At 37.2% G+C, this 20,679-nt stretch overlaps 1 protein-coding gene across 3 annotated transcripts in view; it reads right to left on the bottom strand.

Moving 5' to 3' along the window:
- Window positions 1-2,156: 2,156 nt before the first annotated feature.
- NEK7 (NIMA related kinase 7) overlaps window positions 2,157-20,679 on the bottom strand; it is a 67,145-nt gene continuing 48,622 nt past the window's right edge. For 2 of the 3 annotated variants that reach the window (XM_064719676.1, XM_064719675.1), the window contains 3 exons: window positions 20,106-20,200; window positions 15,596-15,709; window positions 2,157-9,314 (listed from right to left, as the gene is read on the bottom strand). In XM_064719676.1, coding sequence (XP_064575746.1) covers window positions 9,204-9,314; window positions 15,596-15,709; window positions 20,106-20,200 — 320 coding nt within the window. In that variant the 3' untranslated portion in view covers window positions 2,157-9,203. Of the gene's footprint in view, window positions 9,315-15,595; window positions 15,710-17,047; window positions 17,074-20,105; window positions 20,201-20,679 lie in introns of all 3 variants that reach the window. The other variant, XR_010441186.1, reaches the window with a different exon arrangement.

Below are 20,679 nucleotides of genomic sequence, written 5' to 3'. Positions count from 1 at the left end.
ACGGCCCAGGTTACAGCAAGAGAACAGCAGTAACACATAAGGGTCACCCACACGACCCTCTGCCCTTCTGCTTGAGCTGACAATTGACAGTGAACTGCCCACTGCTTCTCCAAACTCCAGGCAAGTGGGTCATTCCTTCCAACCGGTTATCCCCAGGGAGGAGCAGGAGCTGGGGGAGGAAAGGCAGCAGCCCAGAGGCCCCGTGCTGGCTGCTGGATCAATGGGCAGTGTCAGCAGGCTCCCAGTTAATGATGCTGGAGCCAGCGCCAGCCTTGCTCCGGGCCAGGCTTACCACAGGTACCCACACACAGGGCACGGGGCTCTGGAAAAGCCAAGTAATTGCCTCATTTTGCAGTATGAGGAGGTTTTTGTTAAAGGCATACACCTCGCATTTTATGTTCCTGGGATCAGCCCTTAGACTGGAACAAAGAAAAGATGTTCACATTCACAACGGTGCCGTGTGACAGCCAAGGGCAGCCAACAGCATTTGTGTGGCTGCAGATCCACTTACAAAGGTTTGCTACAAGGAAGAATGCAGTGTTTTGTACGCCTGGCTTATGTGCGTGAAAATGTATATAAATTTCACATTTATGGAACAATTTTTATTATTGTTTTAAGGAGAGAAGTGTTTGGCAAACACACAAAAACCACCAAAAAATAACAACCAACAACAAAAAAACACACCACAGGAAAATACAACCACAAAACAGAGGAACCATTGTCCTGTTCTGTGATAAAAGGATGGAGCAGTTGAAGTCATCTCTGTATCCATGCATGCTCTGGAATGGAACAAGTGAATTATGGAAATGGGATAACTGTACAAGGTTCTTCAAATTACTGACTTATTATGATTGGATCTTTCATGCAAACTACCTACAAAAACTCTCCCACTCGAGGCAGGAGTGTTCAGCCAGGCTCTGTTTCAGCCCCAAACATGCAGCCCAGACCTCTCAGCTAAAGGAGAAAGGACAAGGAGCCTTTCCTTTGAATTCAGCATCCTGCAACTGGAGGTTCCCATATTTCCAAAGCCCGTAACAGAAGCCACAACACTAAAAACACTCTCCACAGTAACAACATTTTAGGATCCCTTTCTACCCTGCCAACTCAATAAAAGTTTTTAAGGTATTCCTCAGAAGGTTGTCTTATGCCTGTGCAGCAGTGCTGCTGCCTTCCAGCCATAGGCAGCAGCATTTTAACTGCTCACCCCAGACTCAAGCAAGATATTCATCTTTGGAGGTTGAAATCAGTGCAACTCCACTGTCTACACTTCTGGAAAACTCTTTCCCAGTAAGGAAAAGTACAGCAGGAACAATTTTACTCCTATTACATTACATTATGCCGAAATCAGAATCTAAAATATTGACTTGTTCCAGAATGAGGAACAAAAATTATCACTGATAAAAACACATACTGAATTTAAAAGCAATTAAAAAGTTTAAAATGCACATCAGATTAGCTAATTACCTTCTCAAATATTCTCCCACAAGAATAAAATCTCTAAATCATCTACCACTCTTTTTTTTTTTTTAACCTTTGAACACTTATTTAAAAAGTGTTCAAAAAATAATTACACACATCCACCACCACCCTCCTGCCAGACTGGTAGCTGTTAAATGATATTTTATAACATCAATAAATTATTCTTAATTTACAGTATTTTTTTCCTTAAAGAACTTGACAGATTTGAAACTGAATCTATTTGTCATATTTTATATTTGTTCCCAAGAAGTTTGTTGTCAGAAGTTTCAAGTTCTCATTTAATACAGGGCAGAATTTACCAAAAAAAAAAAAAAAACCTACTGCTCTGAAATCTGACCCTGCTCCAGTCATTTTCTTCCTCAAATTTCAATTTTGATAAATCTCTCCAAGTAAGTTTCCACCAACACTTGAGTTTAAAGTAAGGTTCCCATAACCAGCAGTGATCTGACACCTGCTGGCTTCATCCTCTTCCATCCATCCATCCATCCATCCCAGTGCTTAGCTCCCTCCCCCAGAGCAGGCTCCAGAAAAAGAAGTAGAGTTATCTTCAGGATCCCAACTTCCCTGCTTCACCATGGTGGGCACAACTGTGATCTGCCAGGAAACATTTAGCAGATTTGAAAGGTAACAATTGAGAAAATCCAGGCCATAAACACCAAGGAACATTTGTACCAAGTTTTACTGCCAAAAGTTTTATTTTATACTCGAGTTGCAAATGAATACGGTGTACACATCATACAGCAGAAGTACTACGTGAACATACTTGTTAGCAATAACAAATTTTCAGAAAATAAAACATCCTAAGTTCTCTCTTTGTCCCAATACCTGACTTACCTTTTTGCAATACAAAGAATATTTGAGGAGTGGCAGAAGAACAAAGAATGGCCACAACACATGAGGCAAACAAGGTTTACAGCAAGGCACTGGAGCAGGCTGCCCACAGAAGCTGCTCACCCCTTGAGGGTTTCTGGATCTTGCTGAAGCCTGAAGCCCTGCTCTGAACTCAGCACTGACTCAGCTCTCAGCAGGAAGCTGGACTAGAGACTTCTCTCAATGTCGATTCCAATCTGAATTATCATAAAATTTGGTTCAAGCACAATCAGCAGCCAAACACCAACAAATCAGTGAATGCCTCCTGTTTTCCCCACTCCCAACAAAAAACAACACTCATCTTTAATGAATCGTCTTCATAACAGTCCAGCATGACTGAAATCAAAGGAACAAGCAGCAAATTAAGTCTACTGAAGACCAACACCACATTAAAAGGCCTTTGCATAATTTAAAATTCTTTTTGTAACAGCACACAGAGATTTTTTAATTGCTCTTTACACATTTGCAATTATCAGCCGTATAACATTACCAAATATATTCCTAGTCATCTTCAACTGGGAGATCTCCTGTCCACACTGAGAAAGTTTCTATTGGCCCTTGATACACTGGCAGTGCCATATTCCCTGTAAGTGTCCCAGGGAAGCCACAAAAACAGGGACTAGGAGGTGGAAAGGAAGTAAGGAATCCTAGAACACGTTTTATCCTGGGGACCATTTTTCTTCCTGGCTGAAACCTCTATCTATTGCTAAGGTTTAAATGAAAAGCAGGTGAAATTACCAGGAAGGACTAAGTAACTTCCTATTTTTAATTGCATACAACAGAAAATTGCAATTAGACAAAAGAAGTAAGGGCAACACCCATCACTAAGGCAGCTGTAGAAGAACTAACTGCGCAATGTGATACAGGCAGACAACAAGGAATAAATATAAAACCTGAAAAGTACTAGAATTTTTTTTTGTGCCAGCAAACAACTGATCCTCTAAAGCAAAATAATTACCCTGGTGTAAATAAAAAGTCAACAAATGTGTGTATACCCACACCAAATGTGACATTCAGCTGTATAAATCCTAGTTCCAAAACTTCTTAGTTTTACAGAGATTTTCATTTCTCAATCTGTTCCAACTCTACAGTACTGAAATAAGATCAGATTTGTGGGATTCAGATCTCTTTAAAACACAAAACAAGTAGTAATTTGGTGGAGTTCCTTCTTCAGCACACAAAACAGTGAAAGACCAATGACAGTTTAGTCCTGTCAATTTTGATACTTTGAAGGGAGAAAAGAAGCCAAAATGACACAGAGGTTAAATCAGTGAAGATAAAAGATAAGAAAGAACAGATAGTGAAGAGGGCTGGATTCTGATACATCTAACTCTGAGACATTTGATACGCAGGCATGGGAGAAGTGCCAGAGATAGAAAGGTTGTGGCCTTGGAAAACAGGCAAGTAAAATTGTCAGGGATGTTAGAAAATAGTCTAGAGGGAGTCAGAAATAAAAATTAGATCTTTGAATCTGAAAAGGTCTGAGGCTGGCTGGATCCTAAAGGAATAATCCAGAGATAGAACCATGGGAGAACCAGACTGGGGGGGAGAAGCACTGGATTTTTGGGGCATTCAATGAAGTGCAACATTAAAAAACCCAAAAACAAACTGGAGAGAGGGTGTTTAGGTACATGAAATCAGATGACAGGGAGAAAAAATGACAAACTATTAAAAACCAGAAACAGTTAGGATGATGGTGCCACTTAAAGATAGATGAAAAGAGAAACTTAGTTGCTACTGAAGGAAGTAATTCAATGAAAGGAATGAAGGCATAAAAGATACAGAAATAAAAGGGGCAAACTTGCAAAGTTAAGAAGCAGAGAAGTTCAGCTCAGAAACAGATCCTGAGAATAAAAACAAAAATGAAAAGGATCTTGTCATGCAACAAAATCAGGATTGAAGATGTTGTATAAAGAATGAATGGAGAATGAATATGAACAGCAGATCTCCAAGCAAGCTCAACAAGAAAAAAAAAGGTGAGATAAAAGTGCTTTAAAAGTCCATTTGGGAAGGGCACTGAAGCAGGTAAGGCAAAGATGAGTCCAAAGCTGTGTTGTGCTGACACTCTTCAGATATTCAGAAAGGCTGGAATGGAAATTAAGAAATTAAAAGAGAATACATCTAGAGGGAGGAATGGAGACAGGGAGGTGTGAGAAGCAGCCAAAGAAACCATGTACAGAGAAGCAGACAGAGATAAAAATAAAGACCAGTGAGTAAAAAGAAGTGAGGCCAATGAAGGAAGGAGGCAGCAGTGAAGACGAAAGAGTCAAAAAGGTTAATAGACTGGAGATCCCAAAAGGAGTGAGTGACAGGGTAGAGGAGAGAGAAAGACAGATAAGCTGAAAGAGAGCAGGTAGTGATCAGAGAAAGGGAATTTAGAAATGAGAGATAATAAAGTGAACAGTATTTAGCAAAGACAAGGTCATGGGAATGATTGAGGCAGTAAGAAAATCTATCTGAAACTAGAAATCACAGTCATTGGGCTGGAAAAATAGAATGAAGAACAAAGGATTAAAGTACTGATCGGGGAAAGGAACTGGCCTTGCCCATGGGGAGGGATGAAATTTGAAAACACTGAAATGGGCTGAGTTTAGCAAACACACAAAGAAAGATGCAAGCTAATGACCACTAGGAAAACTAGACAGAGGACTTCAAACCAGGAAGAGGGTAAGGCTGACAACAGGACTAATAAAGCAGAAGCCAGGGGTCATAGAACTTTAGTGGTGAATATGAATGGAAAATACTTTTTAAAAAGCATCAGAGAAGGGAATGAGAAAAAAGTTTAAAAAACAACTCTAAACATCTATACTTGAGTAACATTCAGAAACCTAAGTAGCACCCCACCAAGCAGGGTCCACACCTCTATTTCCTTCCTTGCCAGACATATTTACTCACCCAGATCAAACCAGAGATCAGAAATTAAAAAGGCCACTGCCAACATTGGCACTAGCTGGGTAATTTGGAGAGATGGCTGGGTTGGGAAATTTTGACTGTTGAAGTAGATAAAGACTATTAAAAATTATAAAAAACCAGTGATTTGATCTCTGCCATCCAGCACCTTTATGTCTTCCCAAACAAGACCTCTCTTTCGCTGGCTCTCCCTCACATCACCTCCTGCTCCTACAGCTCACACAGCCAATGCAGCATTCACCAACACTCCAACTCAGCTGCTAAGAGTCTCACCACACTGTGTAACAGCAAAGATAAGAGATTAAGCAGACAGATTGCTGCAGACAAACATCACTGCAATTTTGAGTCCCATTCAGAGTTATCTGAGAACCACTGGCATAAAAGTTCTTCTCCATTTCCAAGCCTCTGTCAAGAATTTCACTCTACAGCTTTCTTAATCATGAGCATGAATAAAACACCAGCCTTCTCAGACACTTCTAATACTGCATTTCATCTTCTGCTATACTGGCATGTTTTTAAAGTTTCTGCTCATTACAAAAAGACAACACACTTCTATTGCCTGCTCATACAATTGGGAGCTGGATCATTAGGAGTGCAACAAAACAGGGGAAAAAATCCAAATTATTCCCTGCTACCAAACTAGTGACACACAGAGAGTACAAAAAGTGAGCTGGCACATCATTTCTATCTACCCTACTGATTACTGTTTATTCATGTGTGTAGATGTGGTTCACTCAAAATTACTGAAATTACATAAAAACCAGCTGAAATATAAACAAGAGCTCACAGGACAGGGCTGACGCCATAACAGGAGCTCTTTGTTATTTTGTTGCTTTATCACATATTTTAGTATTGAAAATTATTTTAAATTTAGCTTAAAATTTTAGTTTAAAACACACAATATATTGGATGTCGTATTTTTAGATAATCTTTTAACAAATAATACAAAAATGAATTTTTTTTAGTGTACTATCTTTTGTTACAGTCAAGAAATCTCACCTAGAATCAGCTACTGGAAGCAGTAAGTTGTCCACACGATAGGCAGCATCAACTGTAACATACATATATATCTCTAAAAAAGAAAAGTTTGAAAAAATATCATAGAAACACTATAATTTTTACATTACATTTAATATCTGTATGTTTTATTTCTATTGGACTACTGCACAGCACGGGAGCTTTTGAGACAAAGGGATTTTATGCAATGTCATTCAAAGCACAAAAAGTTCACTCCTGACACAAGTTAATACTGGAGCATTATTGAAATAAAAGGAGGAGCTGGTCAGACATTTTGGGTAGAAATGTAACATTTTTTCTTTAAAGAAAATAAACACATAATGCCACAGCTTAAAATAAATAGTGCCAAATGTTACAATCAACATATGCAAGATAGGATGGTGGCTTAGTAAAGAAAATATTTTATAAGCACATAGCATACATTGGAGTGCTATAACAAGACTTATCATTTTCATTCAGGTATTTTACTTCAGGGAGAGATTGTACAGTCTTCACTTATATAAGCAGTTCTATTAACTCACATTGGCTTTTTAATTACAGAGTTTGGTACCAAAGTCAGGTGCACCATTCATTTCACAGATTTTAAGTCAGGAACAACTATTTCTTTTCCTCAGCACAATATTTAACCATAAATACTAAAAAAATTCCACATTGCTAAAAAAAATGTAAATGCTTAATTATGCACACTAATTTGCTAACTCTTAACTCATGATTCTTTTACTCAACATATCCTTCCAGGGGAGGGACACCTATCAGTTTCTGGCAGGAACAGTTCAATGCTTTATGCATAATATTAGACACAAACAGCTTGCATTGCATTTGGGGGCTTTTCAGTGATTTTTAAATTTTCTAGCACATTTCAGAAAAAAAATATATTTGAGTACTTGTGCATATTAAGAACTAATTCTGTGCGTCAAGCAAATATTATGCTGCCTTTTTCAATAGAAAGCATTTTGTTCTATGACATGTGAAACATTGTTACAGATTATAATCATCATGTTTTAAATTATATAACCATTTAATAAATGAAACAAATCTAGAGGTTGCTAAACACGAACCAAAATTTCTCAAATACTTCTTTCCAACAAACTGTTCCACTGAAGTTCTATAAGGTTAAGCACACAAAACTGAGAAATAAAACTACAGTTTCATACAATTTATTCTGCAAAACCTGGAACCAAAAATTTAAAAAATATGTATTAAGATAAGCTGGTGATCTGGCACATACCATCTAAAAACACCTCCTTTTTTTTTTTTTTTTACAAACATAATTTTCATAGTATTTGTAGTTTTAAAAAATACAGAACCAAAAACAACCCTGACCCTCCCTTGAACACAAACTCCACAAATGTTTTTTTATTCTTTGAGCATTATATCAAATAAAAATTACATCTGCATAGAGAAACAAACTGACAAAAAAAAAAAAAAACAAACTGAGAATGCAGGGATGTGACAGCATCTAGAACCTACATATGTATGTACATACTTCTGCTTTTATTTGAACTAACTTTTTACCCACATAAAGAAAAAAAACTGACACTAAGAGCTCCCTAGTTGCTATCACTGATAATAATTACCTGTTGACAGTCCCGTTAAAAAAAATGTTCAGTCTTGAAACTCAAGGAATTTCATTTCACTCTCCATTTTTACCACATTTAAAAACAAGACACATTCCTTCCTTAACAATGAAAATATTATATAAGCATACCCCAAAAGGCACTAAGGTGTAACAAAAATATTCAGCATTTCCTTTTAAACTAATAAAGTATCTGTAAGATAGTTTGCATATATAATTATTTTCAAAATTAAAGCGTGGCAACTTTCTCTTAAACATAAAAGCTATAATCTACTTCTGCTAAATATAAAGCTAAGTCTCAGGATATAGTATACAAAGATCATATATTTATGTAGAATACATTTTGTGTTATACTAGACTATTATATCTTTGCCAAAACATTTCAGTATTTAGAAAAAAAATTTAAAATTTAAATATACTGTAAGGTCACTCAAATTATTTTAGACACAAAAATCTACAAACAGTGACATATACACAAACAGCTGGGAAGTTGTAACCTAAAGATCACATCTTTTAATCAGACCTGCTCAAAGGACAGCCACAAAAGAACCCTATTGGCTACAAGAAGCATCTGCATGTTTTTAAGACTGAACTATGCAGACTCCCATTGCCCCAGGGCAGTGCTGCACAAGTCTATTGAAAACGACCTGATTGCTGAATCAACACCTTAAATTTTCCCAGGAAACCTCCAACAAATGTTTTGTGTATTCAGAGAGACTAACAAAACAAAAGGGGACATTACAAAAATTTCAGCATGACAATTTTTCCTGAAATTATTTTTCCATTGCATTTGGCAAGCAGAGAACTAATTCTATTCCTTGTCTACTCTTACAGCAGGAACTGCAAACTACAATTCAATATAAAATACAATAAGCTCCTGTAATAATTATGTTCCTCTTGGAACAAAGATTAAAATAAAGTTAACTGTGCTGATTCATACTTTCCATAAATTACTAAAAAGGTGAGAGATTCAGACATTTTGCTTCTCGATAATAAGCCTAATATCTGTATCATGTGCAAAAGTGCAACTGTGTTTTAGAACTGAGGCCCAACTGAATACAATTTTGTTATTACAGAAAGTATACTTGAACCCACTAACATGGAAACAGCGGTTCACTGCATCTTAAAATTACACTTTACATATTTAAACCTGTCGTACGACCACAAGTTAGTAAAAAATACAAAACCCAGAAATGAACAGAAAACAACAAAGCTTGTATATAAATTGGTTTACAATTCAAAGCACAACAGTAAGCTTCAAATAATTACATTAGTGTAAGACACACAGGGAGGTGGGATGATTTATTGCAAGCTCTTGGTTCTGGCTGCTCCTGTGGGGCTCGCAGGCAGTTCAGCTGCTGGCGGTGTGTGCGTGCATGCGCTTCGCCACATCGTACACGTAGGTGATGTCTGGGCGCTTCTCCGGATCCGGGTTGATGCACATATTCACTAATTGTCGCAGCTACGAGAGGAGAGAACATGACAGGAGCGTTGGCCTTCTTACAAGCAGGATTTGTGCATTATCAAATTCAAATTAAGAGAAGTGGCAACAATGAGGCAAACTGCGATTCTGCACAAGCACATGGGCAGCGCTCCCTCTCCGCTCACACGCTGCCTTATGCAATGCACTCCCCTGATTTCTGCATTTTGCACTGCTGGCCAGAAAAAGTGATGAGCAAACTGAAGTTGTAATCCTTTCAACATACAACTTTAGACATGCATTTAGTCCAATCCCACGTAATTTACAGCAAATTTCCCGTGTTTCTGGAGGGCTGTGTCTGCAAAGCCCAGAAGACTGAAAGGAGCACAGAGCGAAGGTAAACGAGGGCTGCTTTGCTCATTCAGTCCCCATGCAGGAGTTAGCCAGCAATAAATGGCATTTCTGTCTGACAGGGCCCAACAAACAAAAGGCAGTGGTGCTCCATCTAACACACAGTTAACCCCCAGAACCTCCTGCTGCCAGGAGCTACCAATACACACACATTCAATTCAGCTACTGAACAAATTAAACCCACTGAGGGCTACCTGTTACAAGGACTCCACTCTTGAGGAAATATCTGAACATAAAACTGGAAGCTGAGAAAGTATTTTGGGCAAGTACCATATTATGCTGGTCCTGTTACTCCACTTGTCCCCTGCTGATGACATGATACTGCAATAAATAAGCTTTGGGCCACATCCTGATATGCATCCTTAGGATTAGATTGTTTATAGTGTTCTTTACATAAAGAAGCACAGAATTAACAAATATCCACAAAAGCCTGTGGGAATAAACAAATATCTAAACAAATATCTATTATCTGGGAATAAACAAATCACTATGACCAGAAAATCCCATGTTTCCAGAAGCACCATAACCTTTTGGGTATTTTTAACAGACATACTGAGCATAGGCAACCCAAAAGAGCTTCCACAGCACCTCCATACTTTGCATTCCCTTCACAAACTGTCAGGACATTTGCAGGCTTTTCTCCCTCCACCGATATGCCTAAAAACTTATGACATTAGAATTGAATATATTGTATGGATAACCTTGTGACAGGGCATCTATTTCAAATTGTGTGCATCTCCTAAGCATTTTGCAATGCGGAACAAACCTCTTTCATAGTGGCATTTAGTATGATGTTCAGTATGAACATTTCATACTAAAATGTTCACAGTGCTTTGCAATAACATTTTAACCAACTCTGAAGATTCTCCTTTATGCTTTTAAGTAGTTTTGCCAAATCCTCCTGGACTTCCTTATAACATTGGGGAGGGAGGGGGAGGAGGAGACTCCAACAAACACACTGTGATCCAGTCTTCTATGACAATATATCAAATTTAGTTTGGTATCCCAGCCAGTACTACTAGGTAGGATTATAGCAAAAAATCTGTAATTATTGCAACTAACACTAAGTGACCTCATCACCCTCATTATTCAAAAGTAACATAGGCTGCCTCTTTTAACCTGCCATTGGAGAGTTTCCTTCCTGCTTTTTAGAAAAAGAACAAGAAGGATTTTAAATTATAATTATACTCCTTTCACTTTTCTGAAGATTAATTTAAATGCACAGGAATAGGAATTCCTGAAGTTAAGGAAGAAGCACTGCCTTCCACTCTATAAAGCTTTGTCCATTAGCCCTTGCAGATAAACTGTACATAATGCACAGAATTTTGTATTCAACAGTATAAAATCTATGTCATTAGACATCCCATTCTTTAGCAAGAATAGCTTAATATTTAAAAATGAGCTAGTTCTGAAGATAGTGGTCAGATTACTGGATTGAAAAGAAATGTATTTAAAAAAAAGGATCTGTAACAGACTTGCTATTTACATTTTAAATACATTAAGCATATTCTGACTAATGGAGTTATAAAAGCCATCATATTGCTTCTGGCAGTCAATAAATAAAATACAATGCCAGTGGCAATAAAAACTATTAACCTGCAATAACTCCCAAACATTTGAAGAACAGAATGCTGGAAATCATTAGCTACTGTAAGAAATAATAATTGCCAGCATGTAATACCAACATGCAAGCCAAACAATCTCCTGCAGAAGAAGTGGGTGGGACACAGGGTAAGCAGGAGGCACAGGGTAAGCAGAGATGAGCAGCTTGCTAAGCTCAGACAGCCTGCACAGAAAACAGGAAAGACTGAAGAACACCCAACACCATCAAGCCTGAAATTAGAGTCAAATAAGCAAACATTTTGTGAAGAGAATAAAGGTATAATTTATCTGCAAAATACATCTAATCCTGAATGTTTCTCTTTCTCTGTGAAGACTTCCATCTCTCCAACAAAACTGCATACAGTGAACACTTTTCATAAAGGACCTTCAAGGGTTAAAACCCACAAAGCCAGCATCAGAGGGGAAGCAGAGTGGTTTTTCTCTTGGTTTTTCTAGCTGTTTATCAATACTTTACTGTTTGTAGAGCAGCAGAAATAGATCTTCAAGAAATTTACCTGTTGAGCACTTGAGAAGCCTTGTCCGACCTCTTTAAATGGCAGTCACTGCAATTACTGCAGTATCTCTATGCCCCTCTTCCCCTGGCAGGTCCAGAATCTCACTAGTAAGACAGGAATGCTGAGCTGACCATGCCTGGGACACTGCACAACAATAGTGCAGATTTCTGAGTAAATTCAAAATCCTTGAGCTCTTTTGAGCCTTGTAAGTGAACAGCAAACCCTTGGAAGAAGGTGAATTACTTCTGCTATGCAGGATGAAAAATTACATGGGAGCACAGCTTTCAGGACTGAAACTGGGACACTGGATAGCACTGGTTATAGCACTGATCCTTTACTCCTACAGGAATATCCATTTCAATAAACCTGAAATCCATCTGTCAGCCCCTCTAGTAGTAATAAAATTTCCAATGTATCAGAAAAGCTCACCAATGTCATGGGAAGAAGCACTGGCAGTCTAAAATCAGACTATCATTAGAGATAGAAGTGATTTTTTACTACCTGGCACAGACTGGCCAAGAGGCAGAGCAGACTGAGCCAGAGGGACCTCCTGTTGCCTCCCCAAGCTGCAAACTTCTTTGTCTGCTTATTGTTCTTAACCTCCTCTGTGCACTTAGCACAGTGACTGGCTTTAGCCTGGAGCTTAGCCTGACACTGGAGCAGTGGGACACACTTTCTTTAACTTTAGCAGGTTTTTCAGCTATGAAATAAATAATTATCACTCAAGTCAGGAGGAGTGGGGAAAGACAGAAATATGACAGGCAAGTACTTTGCGTTGTTAGCCAGCTGAAATAGAGAAATTTTCATATAGGGAAGTTTGGATTAAGAAACCACACACAACACCATTCCTACTCTGAATAAAACCTTCTCAAAGCATTTTTCTGAGTGCTTTTCTCAAGACCTGCTGGCAGCTAACACTACCATTGTGGACCTGCTGGCTCCTTCTGCTTTCAAATCTGGGTAGGAGGTTGGCAATGGACTTTAGAAGAAATGCACCTCAATCAAAGGGAAGATTTTAAAACTTCATCATGAAAGCAATGTGATACTAATATTAGCTGACAAGACTTTAAGAGTATTGATTGGAGGTGGCAAGGGGGCCCCAGCTTTGAATTCCCAAAAGCAGCACAGCTTTCAGTAAACGCTGAGTACTGACTCTGAATACCAGATGTTTTTGAGGGATATTAAAAAATTGAGATATCCAAAGTTATTAAGCATCTGAAAATCCTGGTTTGTATTTACCACTGAAGCAATAGTTTGTGAAAATGCATCTCAGACTATTAGGATTTCTAATCAAAGGTTTAAAAAACATTAACCATCTGTCCACCTAAAGGTGCATCTTTCTGCCACACTCTCCTCTGATGACACAGATGTGACATAATTACTAACACGTTACTCTTACAGAGGTTTCAAAACTTAGAAAAAATGTCACACCCTAAAATTCACTAAAATCTACTTACAAAAAGTTTATTGATAAAGTACTTGTCTTATATGTCATAATGACAGTGTTTACACTTCTGTATTAGAGGATGCAGAGATCCACTCAGTGAAGTTTTAATTTCAGAAAATTATTTTTCATAAAAATTGAAGTGGGTTTTAATATTCAGTGATCCTTGAGCTTTACTGCTCATTGAGTATCCTCCCCACCTAGTTAAAGGTTTGACATCTATATTTCCAGTAGAGGTGAAACATTTAGCACAGTATTCTAATATGACAGATCACACTTGTTTGTTTCTCTTTTTTACAGTTCATGCCAGCACAAGCTAAAAATGATTTAATAGTGCCATAGGTAATAAATGTATGTGTTCCAGATACCTTAGCAAAGACACAAGTCATCATAGCAGAACATAAAAAATATTCCCATTACAGTTTCCATAACTGATGGTTCTTTCAAGGTTTTCTTACCTATCTTAATGCCTATAATAGCTCTGATTCTCTCATTAAGAATAACTTGCATGTATTTTGCAGATAACTGCCTTATCCAAGGTGTAGAAGTACATACCTGCTTTGAAATAAATAAAAAGTAACATGTGGTGCTTTGCATGTGTTTGCAAAACAAAAAATCTATGCAGATGTAGGGAAAAGCTGGAGCCTCTCTCCCCACCCAAACTCTAAGACCTTCTATCTGGGCCAGACTTTGATATTTGCCCCTTGGCTAGGAATCCACATCTCCCAGTTCACACTTAGCTGCAGCGAAGTAGCCTTGCAGGCAGGCCAACTTCAACGAACCACTAGTGGTATCATCATTAAAATCCTGCTGAAGGTCACCATGGAAACCGCCTGCTGAGGCTTCGCTGCTGCATTCGGCATCTCCTAATCAGCTACCATGTGAAATGCAAATTCAGACAGTCTGAAAATTAGTCAAGAAGAATAGAGGATGAGGATGCAGATATGTGAAATATTCATGTGCTTCATGGAAAAAGGAAGACAGCATGAATGACACAACAAAGAACGGCCCCTGACATTCTCGCTATCATTTTGCATTATTGTTCACACCCTACTGTATTTCCAGGCCTCCGGTTCTGAAGTTGGTTAGATGAACTGCCATATTTAGAGTCTGCAATAAATAATAATTAAAAATGGCCAAGGTAAAATGACTAATCGGCAAACCCACAAAGAACTAGAGTGTATAAATTACACAATAGATCATTATTTCACCCTTCGTAACATCATCAAATTATCTTTTTAAGTCCAGTTGGTTTCATAAAAGGGGAAAATTGTCACTATAAATACAAAACAAAACACTGAGCAGTAATATTTTATTAATAGTCCAATCACTGTCTGTGAATGCAAGAAAATTTAAGGTTCAGAATTCCAACCCCTACTCTATAAAATGTATAATGCTTTATGTTTATTAAAAGTATTTCAGTGCTTGTGTTTATTTGGGTTTTCAAAGTAATCTTTAATTCATGTAGTCTGAATTCAGTTAGAATTGGTTACTAATAACTGTTCTTTGGTTTACAGCTTCTATCAGTTTGCCCTGTTCTTTTCAAAGTGGGAAAGTATTTCAAAACTGGCATCTCAGAACATTAACAAGCAAGCATTTATATTTTTTCATTCTGTTACACTAAGAAAAATACTTATTTTGTTTGGTTTCTTTTCATTTTAGAGCTTTTAAAAGCAAGTACTCCCCCTTAAATACACTAATGACAGTAAGAACTGTTAGCTCTCAGCTTAAAACAAATACTGCTGAGATGTGCAGGAGTATATTGTTCAAATTCAATTATATTATGTCTGCCTGTATTTCTCTGAAATTTACTCTTAGTCTTGTCAAGAACCACTCCTTGCAAAAGAACTGCTGTTCAATTGTACTGAACAGCACATCGCAGTTTTATAATGCAGACAAATGGGACCTGAACAATTTGTTTTTACTACAGAGTTACATTATATCTATTTTAATGCAGGCCCCTAGAGGAACAGGGCCAGTGCACTAATTTACTGTGCAACATAAAGGTGCATAGTTGTGTTTTTAGAAAAACACCCTACAGATGTAAGGCTCTATCCCATCCTGGCATGTGGAACATATCATTGTGCATTCTGGGAAAGCATTTTGTCATACTTGCAAGGAGGCCCAATGAAATTAGGAATCTAACAGTGTGACGTTTCCATCATTAATACCATCAAATATAAATCATGAGAGACTTGTTTTGACAGCAACATTTGAGTGAGTTCAACAAGCAAACACTTATAGGCATAATCTGCAAATAACATAAAATCACACAAGTTCATTTACTTCCCTGGAAGCGTGCCAGCTTACATAAACTGGGGATCTAGCCCATGAAAAGGAAAATTACTTACTTCCTCTGAATAGTGATCTGAAGGGAGAGGTGGGTAGTCACACTGTTCTATCTTCTTGCACAGAGAGTACAAGTTCATTTTATCACCATAAAAGGGACTCTGCAGTGCAGCCATCTGTTTAAAGAAAATGTACAGTTTTCTTTTGCGTTTTTAAGTAAAGCTGTTTTGTCATAAAATCTGTAACAGTAACAAATCAAAAGTGATTCTTAATGACTCTCAATGCTCTGCTTAGAGGGAGCCCTGCAGTGATGATAACAGAAGTTCCAAAACTATTCCTATAACCACTGTACGTACTTATTCTATGTCGTACAACCATAGCTGTCACAATCCTTACAGTGCAATATCTGAATTACACACTGCTAGGGTTTTATTAATAGACTATGAGGGGAAATTCAGTAGTTTACAATATTGTTGAGAGTGGAGGGTCGTTGCACCACAAGGGACACCAAAAAAATCCAAACCTGTGCTTTTCCTCGTAAGACAAAACACGTAACTTACAGGGAAATATTATCTAACCTAAAGCAATACATTGTGTAGGTAACACCAGATAATCATAGCAGATTTTGTAACCTTCCACAGCCATGACACTTGACTTCAATATAACTGGGGGTTTTGAAAGCAAGAAAAAGCTATCATCTATACTTCCAGAATCTCAGACCCAAAATCTTCACAATTCAGGATGTTACTCAAAAATACCTTAAAAAAAAATCCCCAAACTTCCATCAGAAGCACAGAACCAGCACCTATGGCAATAATCTACAATTACAATACAAAACTAAGAAAATCTGTTGCGGAGCACTTCTGTAATTGATCAGCTTAAAACCAGCATTAATAAACCTACCCTTTATTTCCTGACAATGTTACAACTTGACATTTGAGATGGAAACAAATGCTATGGCTAGCTGGATTACAAATTTAAAAATTCATTTAAAATCTCTCCATTCTGTTCAAAGCCTAAGACATCTTTTATCTGCAGCAGCACGAATGGTGCTCTGAGTGCAGAGCTGCCCCAAAGTCAGTCACCCTTTTCTACATGTGCTAATAAGTTTGATTTTGGAAGGACAATGTGTACATTCCCCAGACAGGCAGAGTGTGTGTGAAACAGCTAGTCCATGCTGTGCTACTCAGTGAGCTTCAGCAGGGACAGGACAAGCTGAAAATGGCTCTCATCTGTCTTGTGGTCTTCCAGATAGAAGTTTAACTCTTTCATGTCTAGGCATCAATATCACTGGGGGAAATGTAAGAAAAGAATTACCAAAATTCCCTTCCATTTATTTTATCTCTAATTTGCTCTCAAATAGTTCGGGACTTTTTCATATTACCTTCAACTAAGAATAAAAAATTTTAAAGCTCCCAAAACAATTATTATGCTGCAGCTCCATCCTACACTCCTCCCAATCCGTATTACTAAGATAATGTTTATTTTTGTATTTACACGACATTGTCTCTTACCTTAAAAAGAATGTTAAAAATGCAAGCTGAAGACCAAAAAAGAAAAGAAGAAAAAAAAAAAGAAAAAAAGAAAAATCAACTGCAGGGTCTGTATGCATGTAGAAATTCTAAATAAATGCACAGATACTCAGTTTCATACTCTAGGTGTTCATTAAAAAGTACTTTTGTTTGAATGCTGCCGAGTGTTAAAAAAATTCTGAATGTCCCCTAAGGAGTTAAAACAGGAATACTATATTTTCATGCATCTCCTGCTTTGACAGATGAAAAATGTCAACTGTCCTGTTTTTATTTTCAAGCTTTTGCACTATTCATCTGGTTCATTAGTGCATCTCGCTGCTGCCCCTGACAGCTGCTCGCCCTCTCCTCCCAGCAGCTGAATTTTTCAGGCTAATTTGATCCTCCACACTGAGACGATCGCTAGAATGATTGACTTGCTCCCTGACCTCCAGGGTCTGACTTTGCTGATTAGTATTCTGGGGGTGTCTGAGGGACGAAAGCCCACTGTCTGTCTTCAGGGCTGGTGGCAGCTCGCTCTCTCTCTTTTTTTTTTCCCTTTCTTTTTTTTTTTTTTTTGAACTGTAAGCCACCAACCTACAACCCTGTAAGGATGCAATTGCTACGATGAACAATAAAAGGAAATGTGTAAGACCTACTTTTCCATGTAAAGGTCCATGTAGCAAAAGCACAGCATCTTGATTTTAATTAGTAAAGTCTACTTTGTTGCATATCAATTAAAACTCCACTGGTAGTGTTTTTGAGGTTTCAGAAATACCTGGGGCTCTAAAAAATTCAGACTTTAAAACATCTGCAAAATATTACTGGCCACACAGTTAGCATTGAATAATAGACTGTTACACACATGAGAAATAATAATTTTTAAAAACAAGTTAGTTTAAACCTAAATTAAAATGTAACTGAAGAGTTTAGTGGCAATTAGGCATTTACTGAGATGTGATAAACTTGCCACAGCTTTTCTCCAATTAAGCTGGACACAATCCAGAGTACATATGAACACACATCACCATGAAATCAACATAATAAAACATGCTAAGATGCAGGCAATAGACAAATCATAGAAAGACACCCAGCACAAAAGTGCACAGATGAAAAAAAACCATTCATTAGTTCACACAAGTCTTGAAGAACCTTAAGTAAACACCTTCCAATAATTAAGAAAAAATACTAAGTGAGAAAAATGCTGAGCATATATTTCGAATTTGCTATAACTGAAATTTCAAAATTGGAGATAAATTCTCAAGATAAACTTCCAAACAAAACAAGAAAACCCACCACAAATATCTGGTATGTTGCAGAATCAACTAAATGCACTTCTAAAAGAAATTAAAAGCTATAGCTGAAGACAATGCCCAATACTGTAGCTGTATATCAACAACAAGGGTCCTAATAATTATTTTATTCTTGAAATAAGGAAAACAAACACTACCCCATATTGGCTTAAATAGCATCCTGGTAAAACACCTAAAATCAAAGGAGAATGGTATTTCAAGATGATGAGTTAATCAATAGGACTGAGTTTATTTATGTATTTTGGGATTGTCCACCACAACAAAGAAAAATGTAATAGTCACATAAGTGTTTAATATAGTCCACCAGCATTAAGGCAGCAAGCTCAAAAAATTCTTTAGAAAAGTAATATTGATTTATATCCAGCAATTTAATATCATATAACATAAAAGAAAAATTAACCTTGAACTGTGGGGGTTTTATGTAACAGTAATTCAAAGTTTTATTTATTTCCAGATTTTAAAAAATCCTCAAGTAAACCAACCAGAGGCAAAGAAATAGTAATACTGAAAAATGCTCATCTACCTTTATGCTACCTTAAGGCTTGCACAAGTGTGCAAAGCAGAGAACTGAATTTCAAGGCAGCTGCCATGGTCAGTATTGAGGAATCCAGGATTAAGTTTTAGCTCAGGATTCAAACTTGTAAATACTTGCTAGCAGATGGACTTCCTTCCTTGAATGATCCCCAATATTTAAAGCAACAGCTATACACACATCTGTAAACTGCAGACTTGCAGTATAGCTATTTTTCCTTTTAATATTCAAGGCAACATGTCAGTGCTAGAAAGTAAACAAATATTACTGGAGATGATTCACCTGGCAGCAACATCCAACCTCAACAGGCTGCCAGTGTCTGCTACACAATCCTAAAATAAACAAGGAGGTGCTGATACTGCTGAGTGTATGCTGAATGAGTTCTGCTGACCCACTGAGGCAGGTGGCTTGTAGGTAAACAAAAATGACTTGAGTAGATTCATTTCTACCTGGAACATGACTGGGGAGACTTCACTGCCACTGCTGGAACCATTTTTTCCCCAGCATCATTCAACACAAGTGTTACTTCTTCTAATCAAGAAATTACATGTAAAGAACTTGGAAGATGTATTTGTTTTAGAAGTCTACCTGTTCTTCACACCTTCATTTGCCTCCATTTCAATGAGCCCTGTACCTTTATTTTCTCAAAATATAGTATTATTTAAAATTATGTATCACCTACCAATCTCAACTGTACCAATAGAAAAACTAAGCAATTGCAATTTAGCCATCACAAGAGAAGTACAGAAAAATTACATGTGTGTGCAGCAGAAGTTGTTAAACTGAGAATTCATCCAAGTTAATAGCAGTAAGTACAATAAAGTTTTTTCATCATTTTACTTAAATTTAAAGTCTTTATAAAAATAAGAAATTTGTATTGAAGTATCTATATTGCAGTTTTTGAAAGTACTACTTACATATTCAAATCAGTCCTACTACTTCTCAATGCATTTATTAAATAACCATGTAACCATCATGGGCCATGAAAACACCTAGAACAATTTTTCATATGCTTGCTATTATTCATTTACTAATCCTTCAGTCATGGCCAGTCTTCAAGAAATTGCTGTAAAATCTTTGTAGCGAGCAGATTTAAAGGCAAGTTCAAGTAAAACACAAATAAAAGTATTTCACATGCTTAAGTTATGTAAGGGGAGGAGGGCAGGGGAAGGGGGAAGTACAAGAGCATTATTAAGTTCACTGTATATATCAGTATTACCTCATACAGCAGACAGCCTAGAGACCAGATGTCAGACTTGAAGTTGTAACCATTTTCATGTATTCTCTCTGGAGACATATAATAAGGTGTACCAACTGCAAAAAAAACACAAGTATTTTTGAATGAAAATTTCTGTTGTTGTGAAGTAGTTAAATTACCGTTTTCCCAGTAGAAGAATATTTTTCATCTTTCTCATTTTGCTACATTTAAAACTTCAACTCATACTTAGAACACTTCAGTTTGACAAAAATACACAAATTAGTATCTATTTCATCCAATGCGCTTTATTTTCACTGCTCATTACCAGAGCTATGCAGTTGTAGAACACTTACAAATTTTGCTTTTAAGGAATCTTATAAGTAATTCGTTTCTCCTGAAGAGAAGCAAGGGCAAGTACTACACACATCTCTGCTGCTTTTCCAAACTCTTAGCACTGTGGCTAGAAACAACTCTAGAAATTCTCTGCCATGGGCTGAATCTTTTGTTTCACGAGTTCTGTACTTCCTTTGAGAATATATAAATCTGAAAAGGCTGGTTTTGAAATTAAAAAACACAGGCACTTTGAATAGCTGAA

This window comes from Zonotrichia leucophrys, chromosome 8 (genome assembly GCF_028769735.1).
Source record: "Zonotrichia leucophrys gambelii isolate GWCS_2022_RI chromosome 8, RI_Zleu_2.0, whole genome shotgun sequence".
Classification (NCBI taxonomy): domain Eukaryota; kingdom Metazoa; phylum Chordata; class Aves; order Passeriformes; family Passerellidae; genus Zonotrichia; species Zonotrichia leucophrys.
This window is presented reverse-complemented; position numbering and strand designations above follow the sequence as displayed.